Source organism: Pleurodeles waltl, chromosome 9 (assembly GCF_031143425.1).
Source record: "Pleurodeles waltl isolate 20211129_DDA chromosome 9, aPleWal1.hap1.20221129, whole genome shotgun sequence".
Classification (NCBI taxonomy): domain Eukaryota; kingdom Metazoa; phylum Chordata; class Amphibia; order Caudata; family Salamandridae; genus Pleurodeles; species Pleurodeles waltl.
This window is the reverse complement of record NC_090448.1, coordinates 65,023,548-65,036,087: the sequence shown is the minus strand read 5'-3', so window position 1 is coordinate 65,036,087 and position 12,540 is coordinate 65,023,548. Positions and strand designations below refer to the sequence as shown.

General features: G+C 44.2%; 1 protein-coding gene across 1 annotated transcript in view; it reads right to left on the bottom strand.

Annotated features, from left to right (window-relative positions):
- Positions 1-370: 370 nt before the first annotated feature.
- The window catches only part of NR2C2 (nuclear receptor subfamily 2 group C member 2), a 418,562-nt gene continuing 406,392 nt past the window's right edge, over positions 371-12,540 (bottom strand). The window contains exon 14 of the mRNA XM_069206302.1: positions 371-2,475. Within this exon, the coding sequence (XP_069062403.1) occupies positions 2,301-2,475 (175 nt within the window). The 3' untranslated portion in view covers positions 371-2,300. The remainder of the gene's footprint in view (positions 2,476-12,540) is intronic.

Genomic DNA, 12,540 nt, shown 5'->3' with positions numbered 1-12,540 from the left:
TACATTATTGAGCGATTAAATAAGAGTATACAGGAGCAATAGCAATGGTAAATCATACACAGATTTTCAGTTGAGGTTGATTGCTACAGTGATGCAGCGCGCAAATGCCTAACAATGTAAATCAACCCAACAATAGCAATGAAAAATGTTCTATATATGGCGAACCAAAGCAGTGTCAAACTTAAAGCCTATAACTGAAAGGAAAGTAAAGGATATAGACAATCTCTATGGAACCTAAGTAAATACAGTCACACCCACATTGCTCTGTTATGACTTACAACAACCAATTTAGACTTGCTATTTCTGGACTATCTAAATGGCCATTCGGTAATAGAATGTAAAAAAAAAAAAAAGCATCTCACAGCTTTTTGTGCACCAAGATAAATATTTACTTATTCAGAAATAATTCTCATGTCTTTTGTTTAGACACAGGTCTGTTTATTTGCTCATGTATCATTTTTAAACCGTGGTTTACTCTTGAATACATTTAAAATGTATTGCTTAACCCAGTGTCTAGAAAAGAAGACAAATACATTTTGTTGCTGATGACATCATTGTTCATTTAAAACACATTTAAATCAGTGTAGAAAAATAAACAATTAATGTCACTATGATGCAACAGTATGTTCAATTTTCCAGGAAGGCAGGGAGGGGACGTTGTAGTGGCATTTTACTATTTTCAAGTTGAAATGTCCATTGCAAAAATGTAGCAGAACAAGAGCAAAGCGTGTGGACAGTGACCTGCAGAGCCCATAGTGTGGCAGCTCATAAAATAGGGAGAAATCTAGTTGATGTGTTGGATTAGAAAAACTTAACAATTTGTCGAGTTCTTTGGGTAGAACTACTATTGCTTGCACCAATCTGCACAAGATGTGCAAGGCTGCCACTGAATGGCAGTGTTACTGTAGACAGTCACCATTTAGGGTTGCTGTTATTGTAGGCAGTCACATATGGCACGACCAACTAAGGAGCACAATCTAGGCAAATATACTTATCTTTAGTATCTTGAGTGCCATAAATACCACCAGTTGCCCTGACCACAATTACTACCTCGACAAGCATATTATTTGCAATCATTTTTCTGGCGCCCCCTTCAGGATTATATATACTATATTCATCCCCTGCAAGTTCATTGGCTGCCAGGTGGATCTCTGTCTGTGACAAAGCCAATGTGGCTAGATTTAATAAGGGCAGATGTGAAAAGAACCATTTTTCACAATTTCAGGATCAGTACTGTAAGAAATCTGTACAAGTCTTGACTATTCCGTCTGTTTGGACAAACTGGATCAAATACCGCTTGAGCACCCACGTCTCTAATTTAAGTGGAAAGAAGAAACATATATGCCGACTAAAATGCATAATAATTCTGCTTGGTTTGAAGTGCCAGAAGAATGCGAACTGTTGACAGAGGAGTCATTGCTAAGGTACACAGATAAAAAAAAACTCAACAAATAATAGTAATTCCTTTCTTACAGCACAGCAAAATGTCTTGTGTTCCAAATGTGGGAGGCAGTTTATAGTGTGCATGACTGCTGTAGCATCTGATAACTTGCTGTGCGTATTTTACCAATGCCACGCTGGAAAAATACCATCATTCATCAAGTAGAGCACAATAAAAAAATAGGAAATATCTGCTTTAGAGACAAACAACATACATTACAAACAGTGACATCTTTTTTTAGCATAAATGATTGTCTGCTTGTACCCTTCTAAGTTTTCACAGAAATCACTACCATTTGACCCAAAGCCACTGCGTGCACCTTCCTTAATGTCCCGCTTTCGAAGCAGGAGGTCAATGGCATCATTTTCTACACCCAAAGTGCTGAGAAAGTGCTAAAATCAGTATTCACCCTGGTAATTAGATATTATTTCCTTGAAAATGTCTTATATACAGATTGTACTTTTTAGTACTTTTTAATACTAATCTCAAACATTATAAAAAAAACTCTGACTTCGCAATTTAAACAGTTATGTTGCCTCTGATAATAGTTTTAAAAACAATAAAAAATACAAAGCACATCAAGACTTGGACGTTCAGCATTGCCAGTGTAAGTCTTGGAAATATACTGTGATGTAAACGGAACCTGGCTGGATGTCTCCTGGTGTTGTTATTTTTGTTAAAATCTGGAAATAAATAGATGAGAAGGCAGCTGACGAGGAAGGAGTGGCGGCACTAAAATCTCACTGAAATGGTGTACATGTACCGAAGTCGATGCTCTTTCCCATCCGTTCCGGCTCCCACGGCCGCTGGTTTCACCCACTCTAGTTCACACTGATGCACCGAAGCGCTGCCCTGCTAGTTACGCAGTCGTGCCAGTTATTTGCCCATTGTACTCGGCGGTCTCCATCTTCAGGATGTACGGGATTATGCTGTCAATGGGGACATTTCCAATGAGGCCGGTAAAAAAAAGTTCCTCTGTGATACTTGAGCTCAACAGTCTTAGTGCTGGAAGGCGAACCAGAATCCGAGCTAGTCTGCAAGACAATGACAAGGGGATAAACACAGTCACAGTTAGAAAGTTCCTGCTACTCGCTAGGCATGCGTTCTCGAGATTTTGGGGTTACTGAAGGCTTTAAAGAGAGGCCACTTAATGCAGGGAGTCTTTTTCCCGGAGAAAATTTGAGGAACATATTCTTAAACAGAGGAGTCTCTCTGGTTGTCTGACAACTTAATATTTACTATGAGCTTCATCTATGCAACGATAAACTCTGCCACAGAAAGTGCAATTACCTTCTTTCCCATTGTTTAAGGGCTGGGACCAAGTGGTCTTAAAAAATGTACACCTGAGCAGCGCATCCTTGTGCCTCCCTCTGTTGCTGACAACTACTGAAAGACAGGCTCGTGGCTATGAGAGAGGCCTGCAAAGTTATAAAGTGGATTGATGTTGTGTCTGGAGCTCACATGCTGGACGTGCTCTAAGCCTATTTGTGCCTGTCCAGGGCCGGTCATAGAAAGCACAGAACACTGGTCGCTTACACCAGCAGCCACTCAGAACTTGTTAGATAGATACTACGGTGCTTAATCTATCTATCGTCCCTCAGCCACTAACCAGAGCAGAAAGTTTGAGCTTCAACATAGGCTCGGCTATTATGTTTCAGTTATGTTCCATAGTACATCTTCTTGACTGTAGAGGAGAAACTGGATGTTAAGGAGCTGATAGTGGTGAAAAAGGCAGCCTTGCCTTAAAGAATAAAAAAGTTTAGATGATTAGAAACCAGTTGAGATCTGGATCAACCTCAATGAATTGGGTTGAGTCATAATGCCTTAATTACGACACAATCAGGCACACATAAGGAATAGTTTCTTACCTGTAACTCCAGTTCTCTCGTAGGAGTATTTCCATGATAGTCATAAGCACTGAATAGTTCTGCACGCCTGCGGGGACCCCGGAGCACTGTTCTGAAGTGTGTTCCTAAGTGTAGATGTTCGCCTTTCTTGAGGAAGGCCTGCAAAGTCACTTAAGGATGTCAATGTGCAGCCTAGAGGAACGGCTACAAAGGCCAAATTGTTCATTCTTTTGGTTGAAAAAAGGATAACTGTAGTATAGATATACATTTAAAAACATGTTTATTCTAGAGATGAAGTAGAAAACATCTTTCACAAACCTTTTTACAACTTCAAAATAAGGATGAAACAATGCAGGGCAGTGTAGCCCATAGGCTGCCATTATACAGAATGTAAATAGAGCTGTGCCTTTAAGAAGAGAAAGTCTTCCTGTATCCCATCATGCATAGCAAAAGGCAGTTGCCTCAGTTCTTTTTGTAGGCTTTTAATGTGACATGAAGAAGTCTGTAATATATCTTTCATTATTAATATTATTATTATTATAGTTATTATCATGTTAACTCCACCGGGCCGGAGGGAGGGTTGCTTATGACTACATGGAAATACCCCTACGAGGGAACTGGAGTTACAGGTAAGAAACTATTCCTTCTCTCTTAGGGGATTTCAATGTATAGTCATAAGCACTGAATAGATTAGCAAGCCCATCCCAATAACCGCGGTGGAGTAGACAGAACAATAAAGAAACAATAAATCACGCAAAGAGACTCTTAAGAGAGGCCTGTCCAACCTGAGCATCTGTCCTAGCATCCGAATCAAGACAGTAATGCTTAGTAAAGGTGTGGACAGATCTCCATGTAGCCGCTTTGCAGATTTCTGCTAACGGAATGTTTCTCATCAAAGCAGCAGCTGCTGCTTTGCCCCTAGTGGAATGGGCCTTAGGCCTGCCATCAAGGGATTTATTTGCTAACTGATAACAGAATAATATACATGAGCCAATCCACCTGGATAAGGATTGTTTGGAGGTGGCCAGACCTGTTCTAACTGGGCCATAGTTAATAAACAATAAATTGTGATTGGCGCAATGATTTTGTTCTAAGTAAAATTTTAAAACCCTCTTTACATCGAGAGAATGTTAGGTTCTCTCAGCAGGAGTAGATGGATTTTGGAAGAAAGTCGGTAAGGAGATGGTCTGGTTTACGTGAAAGTCTGAAATGACTTTAGGTAGAAATTTAGGATGTGTTCTCATTACTACTTTTGAGGAATGAAAAACCGTATAAGGTTCTTGAGCGCAAATGGCCTGGATCTCACTAACCCTGCGAGCTGAAGTGATTGCTACAAGAAAGGCAGTTTTCCAGGTAAGATGCTGGAGGGATACCTTGTGTATGGGTTCAAAGGGGTGTAGCATCAGACGCGAAAGGACTATATTAAGTTCCCATGGAGGAGATGGACGTCTAATAGGAGGAAAAACCTTTTTTAAACCTTCTAGGAAATCTTTTATGACTGGAATCTTAAAGAAAAAGGTTTGGGAAGGACTTTTCCTATATGCTGTTAGTGCTGCAAGGTGTGCTCTGATTGATGACAACTGTAAGCCAGACTTCGCCAGGTGTAATAAATATGGAAGAATAGCTTCTTCTCTGCCTGTCGTTGGATCAAAGTTCTTGTCCGAACACCATACGCAGAACCTTTTCCATTTGAAGGCATAAGCTGTTCTTATGGAAGGGCGTTTTGCCTCCCTTAGAATCTCCATGCAGTCCTGAGGAAGATTAAGGTGACCAAACTGCACTAGCTCAGGAGCCATGCTACCAAATTCAAAGACGAGATGTTGGGATGTCTCATCTGGCCTCGAAACTTAGTGAGAAGGTCGGGCGGCAAGGTAATCTGATATGTCGACTGAGTGATCGGTGAACAAGGTCTGGAAACCACCACTGGCGTAGCCACTCCGGGGCGATGAGAATCATCTTGGTGTTGGAGTGGGACAGCTTAAGGAGGACTGTCGGTATCAGGGGAAGCGGTGGAAAGGCGTTAAGAAATTTTCCTGACTAGTTTATCCACAGGGCATTCTCCAATGTTCCTGGATGGTAGTACCTGGAGGCGAAGTCTTGGCATTTTTAGTTTTCTGGGGTTGCAAATAGGTCTATAGAAGGGGTACCCCACATGGAGAAGATGGAGTGGACGACGTCGTCGTACAGAACCCACTCGTGGTTTTCGTCCATTGCTCGGCTGAGGGCATCCGCCTGGACATTCTGTATGCCCGGAAGGTGAGTTGCTACTATTGTTAAGTTCCTGGCTAGAAGCCAGTGCCAAATTGTTTGGGCCTCCGTAGACAGAGTCCTGGATCTGGTGCCCCCTTGTTTGTTCAAGTAGTACATGGTGGCCATGTTGTCTGTTTGGAGAAGTAGAGTTTTTGCAGTCAATGCGGGGAGGAAGGCCTTGAGCGCAAGATGGACTGCACGTAACTCTAGGAGATTGATGTGATATAGTCTTTCCCTCTGCGACCAAGAGCCTTGAATCTGAAGGTGATCCATATGCACTCCCCATCCGAGCAGCGATGCATCTGTGACTATGGTCTGAGTGGGAGGCTGTTGGTGGAATGGCATCCCTTTCAGGAGATTGCTCGGAGAACACCACCACTTGAGGGATTGAATGGCATGGGGAGAAAGAAGGATGCTGTTCTCCCAATCGTCTACTAGTTGATTCCATTGATTTTCTAGGCACTCCTGTAAAGGTCTCATATGGAGGCGAGTGTTGGGAGTGAGATAGATGCAAGACGCCATCAACCCCAAGAGAGAGGATATCGCTCTTGCAGTGGCCTGAGGGATTTTCTCGAGCAGCTGGCACTTCTGGAGGATTGATAAACGTTGTTCCTCCGAAGGAAACAACTTTGCTTGAGTAGTGTCGATGATGGCGCCTAAGTAGTGCAACCTCTGTACAGGCGATGTCGTGGACTTGGAGGGATTGACCTGAAGACCCAGTCTTTGGAGTAGTTGGTAGGTCCAATTGAAGTGCTGTTGGGCCTCTAGGTATGTGGATGCTTTTATGAGCCAATCGTCTACATAGACGAAGATCCGATGTTTCCTTAAATGGGCTGCCACCACCGCCATGCATTTGGAAAACGTCCTCGGTGCTGACTTGAGGCCGAAGGGTAGCACTGTATACTGGTAATGGCTTTTTCAGACAAGAAATCTTAAGAACTTCCGATGTTTTTTGACCACGGGAATGTGGAAGTAAGCGTCGCGGAGATCTATTGAACAGAGCCAATCACCTTGATGAAGCTGGGGATATATTTGGTGTAAGGATAGCATTCTGAATTTTTCTCTGCGAATCCATTTGTTGGCTATTCTTAGATCGAGAATAGGTCGGAACTCGTGCTTGTCTTTTTTTGGTACCAGGAAGTACCTCGAGTAGATTCCCTTTCCTTGCTGGTTCACAGGAACAGGTTCTATCACCTTCTTTTGTAATAGGGTTCTTACCTCTACTTTGAGAGCGTCGAGGTGGTATTTCACCGGTTTGGGTGGAACAGAAGGCGGAGGGTTTATGAACCTGAGACAATAGCCATTCTGTACAATATTCAAAACCCAGGTGACTGATGTTATGCGTTACCACTCTTCCAGATGATGCGAAATACTTCCCCCTACCGGAGTGGGTAACAGAGGAGGGGGAAGTGAGGATTCAGGGTTTAGACGCCGATGTTTGACGACCTGTTTGGGCGGTTTGTGGCGTGGAGCGACCCCTTGTTTGTTTTCGCTGGGTCGAAAAAGGTCTCTGGTGTTACTGGTGCTGGGATCTCGGAGGCATCCACTGCGGTGTTTGAAGCCTTTGAGTGAAGAATCTACGGTGGTAGGGACGGAATCTTTTCCGTTGTTCTCTTGGCTTCTCGATGCCCACTGCCTTCAGAGTGTCTAATTCTGTCTTCATCCTAGACATCTCGTCGTCATCATGAGACCCAAACAAAGTGGAACCTGAAAAAAGAAGGTTTTGTATCCTCGCGCTTCTGGCTTGAGTGAAGTAAGGCGTAGCCAGGAATGTCTTCTTAAGGATATGCCATGACAATAACTATGTGCAGATAACACGGAGGAGTCTGCAGCCGTGCTAATCACTTGGTTGGAGACCATGGCGCCTTCGTTTACAATTTCTAAGAAATCCTCCTTTTTGTCTTTAGGAAGGCAATCGGCAAATTGTAGCACAAAATCCCAAAGGGCGCGATCATACCTGCCCAACAGGGCAGTGGCACTAGCCGCTTTCATGGTGATGGCTGAGGTTGAGCAAACTTTGCGGCCCGCGGCATCAATCTTTCTACTCTCCTTGTCTGGTGGAGAAGAAGACGACGGTGATGTTGAATGCAACTTTTTAGCAGCCACGATTACCACCGAATCGGGCGCTGGATCCGCTCTCAGAAATAGAGGATCCTGCTCCGGAGGACGATATTTCTTTATGAGTCTGGAAGGAGCAGTCTTGGTTGTGGACGGTGTAAGGAAAATGTCCATTGCCGGTTCAAGTAACCCTGGGACCAGCGGTAGTAATGGTCTAGACGAAGATCGCTGGTGTAATGTCTCAAATATGACAGAAGTTGTTGGAGTGGGTACTGCCAGAGGGATGTTCAGCTTGGTAGCACCGCGAATTAACACCTCTTGAAAAGTATTCACATCACCTATGGGAGAGACTCTCGGAGACGGGGAGTCTGATAACGTCGGAGAGTAATCTCTTGTGGATGAAGAGGAGTGTCTATGGTGGGAACGAGGAGACCTGTGATCCAAGTCATGCCGATGACGGTGTCTAGATGCAGAGGAACGTCTCGAAGAATGAAATGATCTTGTGGATTCTGCAGAAGTCACTGGGGTGGCCTCCGAAAGAGGTACGGCAGAGGAGCTGTCGGTGCCAGAGGTGTCTGTGGTAGAGGAGATGGCTGAGGTGAAGGTGGCAAGAGAATCAGAGAAGCTGAGGATTCCGAGGTGGTATAGACTCTCCTTGGTCTCTTTGAATGCCTTCTCGACGTCGAAGTACGACGCCGTCGTGTACCCATCGACGTTGACTCCTCTCGCCGTTGAGAACCCCTCAAAGGCGATCTGCCTCGACGTCGGTGGGATGACGTCGATCGTCTCCGACGGCGAGTACTGTCTCTCGACTTTCATCTTCCCCTTCGTGTCGACGGTGACCTGGACAGGGACCTTCTCAACGGTGAATGTCTACGCCGTCTCGTCGATGATAACGCTCTCGACGGCGAGCTATGCCTCTTCCTCGACGGCGAGCTGGTTCTCGACGGCGAGCATGTCGGTGCTGTTCCTTATCTCGACGTCGATGCTCTCAACGTCGTCGGGGACCTGTGATGTTTTTGAGCAGATCTGGAAGCTGCTCCAGAGGACAAAGTGAGAGCTCTGGTAGAAGACTGACCTTCTCCTCGCTCTGTGGTGGATTGTCCCCTCCATCTACTATCCTCCTTGGCTTGAAGACAAATTTTCTCCCTGTCACGAAGGGTGTGTCTGGAGAAGACAAAAAACTACAGAAAACATTCACTCTGGTTGAAAAACGTTGAGTGAAAATGAAATCCAAAGGAATTTTGTTGAATTCTAGTAAAAAAAACTATAAATAGGTGGAGCTCAATGCTTTAGGGTCCTGTCAGAAGGAGCTGGAAAAAAGAACTGAGGCAACTGCCTTTTGCTATGCATGATGGGATACAGGAAGACTTTCTCTTCTTAAAGGCACAGCTCTATTTACATTCTGTATAATGGCAGCCTTTGGGCTACACTGCCCTGCATTGTTTCATCCTTATTTTGAAGTTGTAAAAAGGTTTGTGAAAGATGCTTTCTACTTCATCTCTAGAATAAACATGTTTTTAAATGTATATCTATACTACAGTATCCTTTTTTCAACCAAAAGAATGAACAATTTGGCCTTTGTAGCCGTTCCTCTAGGCTGCACATTGACATTCTTAAGTGACTTTGCAGGCCTTCCTCAAGAAAGGCGAACATCTACACTTAAGAACACACTTCAGAACAGTACTCTGGGGTCCCCGCAGGCGTGCGGAACTATTCAGTGCTTATGACTAAACATGGAAATCCCCTACGAGAGAAATATTGTTCCTGACATCTCTATCTATCTCAGTTTATTACGCTATCTTTCTAAAACTGTAACATTATCAGTTTTAAAAAGACCAGAAATAACAGTAATTTCATTACAACGTATAAACAATGTTAAAATAACAATCACATGTTCCTTTAATAACTATACAGTTTATAACCTTGGGTGCTTCTCTTCCCATTACAGCCTTCGTGGAAAATGGGACTACTTGTTGCTCATGTTAGTAGCTTTCATAAACAATTCTAAATAAAAACAAGCATTTGTAATGGCAATAGGTGTGACATTCACCACCAGCCTTTACACTTTGGCAATTCATGTTGTATTTTATCATGGTTTTTAAAAAACGTTTTTTAATTGGAGAAGGTGCTGGGTCCTCGTCAATCTAAAAAACAAATCCTTAGGCTAGAAATAAAAATATTTTTTTTGCAAAGCACACATTGCCATAGTAGTACCTGCCATTTAAGGGAACTACTTTGTGTGGATGAGCTCATTGTGAAAGTGAAAAATGCCATCCCTTACAGTAAAGTTAACTAGTAAAAGAAGTGGATTGAGCCACTGCCCCATGCTTTATGCTGCAGTGAGAAAAAAAACATTAATTACCCACCAACAAACCTATGGTTTAAGAGGATTGACTGAAAGTCCGTTTAAGGACCTGATTATAAGACGCTTGGTGTATTTTGAGCGATGCATTAAAACCATGTTTATATAAGGATTGGTATTACAAGTTGGGAGGTATTGATCATATCGGATAATTACCGGATGCATTAGCTCAACCTTTGTTACATTTCAGCAGGTCAAACCTGCTGAAACGTAATGGGGGGAAATCATGCAGTATTTACCGTATCATATGGTGACCCTCCCTCGGCGATCTGATGATGTAATCAGACATCATCAAATACTGCTGGGGATAAGATGGAAGCCATTTGCTTCTAGCATGTCCGAGAGATGGGGGGAAACCAAAAGGCACCAGGAAAATTTGTTTTGAAGGGAAGTGACCCCTTAAGCAAGGGCTAATCCCCTTGGGAGGCATTTGCTTGGTATTCTGTCTCCACTGGACGGCAGATCAGCCATCTTTAGGCCAATCTGCCATCTGGAGGAGGCACTAGACACCAGGGAAATTTGTTTAGAAGGGGAGAGACACCATGGGCAAGGGTCGCTCACTCCTCTTGGGGGTCTTTTTTTTCCACCCCCACAGGGGCAAATCAGCTGCTTTAGCCTGATCTGCCCTCTAGGGGTGGGAAGCAGAAGCCCGCTAGACACCGGGGATTGTGTTTTGCAGTGGAGTGACCCTTGGGGACCAAAGTATTTTTTGTATTCTGCACCCCCTCTCCCCCAAGGCAGACTGGGCGTTTTTAGGCCGATCTGCCCTCTGGGGGATGATGGAAACCCACTATGCACCAGGGATTTTGTAAGTGGGCGTGTCTTTGGGGGGCTATATTATTTTTTTCTTTTATGGTCTTTTTTTGAGTGAATTGGGCATCAGGGTGGCCTGAGTCACCTGGAAATAAGCTTATATATGTGGTGGGTAATCTGCTTCTTTGGTAAAGTTTGCCTCCATCAGGCGGTGCCTTTTTTGCCTTTGTCACGCCTCCTTTTGGGGGAATATCAGTGTCTTTCGATTAATATTTTTTATTTGTGTTAAAATTTTCCTTTTTTTAAATTGTAGATCCAATCATTTCCTTTGTCTTGGTGGTGAATCCTGTTTGCGGGTACTGCTTTGGCAGATCAGTAGTTTGGGGAGTGGTGGTTGGTAAGCAACTCATTTTGTAATCTTTTCATCTAATGTTTATAATTGGCCTGTTTGTATAATTCTTTTGACTGCTGTACTAATGTTTGAATCTTTAGCTTTTTGTGTGATTGACTTTCAAAGTAACATTGATTTATGCACATTTTATGTTTAAAATCTCTTTTATTGAATTTAGGGTGCAACAATATAACATTGCCCACCTACAACCACTGGCTGGCAGGGGGGGGAGTAGCTGTGGGGGGTGAGGAAGGTTCAAAGGGGGGGGGGAGAGAAGGATAAGCTGGGAGGCCCACTGTGCACGTGGATAATGCTTCCCCATTCCAAGTGTATGCCTTGGATATGTAGTATTGCCGGGACTCTTGTGTCGGGGAGGTGTCTACTATTTTTGTTGGGTGATGTCTGTAGGGGCTGTCAATCGAAGGATGCGGAGATAAGACAGGCATGATAATTCCCTGAATTCCTCTGATATGTATTGTATATATGGGCCCCATGCTTTATCAAAGAGGGGCAGTGAGCCAGTCGTGGCTGCTGTCAATTTTTCCTTACTCATGAGGACCCACTATTTATGTAACCAATCGGTGTGAGTATGGATGGTTTCCGACCCCCAGCGGGAGAGTAGTAGGATCTTTGCTGCCCCTAATGCCAGTGTCATAGCCCGGCCTTGATATGAGCGAAGGGGGTATGTGAGGGAATTGAGGAGGCCCAGTAAGACATAGATAGGGAACCATGGTATGTTAGTATCATGGATTTCATCAATCGCTTGGAGGATTGTGCGCCAGAAAGAGGCAATTTTCGGGGAGTGCCACAATATGTGAGTAAGTGTGCCCTCCTGTACGCACACACGCCAGCATCCCCATCTCCGCGCATCCCCCCACTTGACCATCTGCGGTGGTGTATTATACATATAATGGGCTATTTTCAGAAACATTTCCTTGGTGTTTGTGGCACGCGCTGTAACTCGTGCTTGGTGAAGTACGTTGCGCCACTCCCTATCTGTGAAGTTGCGTTCGTATTCTGCTTCCCACCTGCATCTCCCCTGGGTTGCCAGGAGTAAAGCTGGCACTAACAGAAAGGTGTAGATGTCTGAAAGGAGTCATTTGTCCATTTCTCTAGTTAACAGCCACTGCTCAAAGCATGTGAGGGGTCAACTCGCATAGGGGCGTATCGTGGGGGAAGTTACCCAATGGTGGACAGTGAAATACTGCCAATATGCAGTTGTTAGCAACCCCTATGCTGCCTGAAGACGGTTGAAGTCAATGACTCCGTCCTCAGCAAAGAGATCGCCTATCCTTTTGCAATTTGATTCCTGCCAGGGTGTGAAGGCGGAAAGGCACATCGCTCCTGTCTGGGTTGCAGATGAGCGGCGTATGTGGGGAGATTGGTGTGGATAACCCCTTCGTAACCTGTACCTTGTCCCATGCTCCCACCCTTG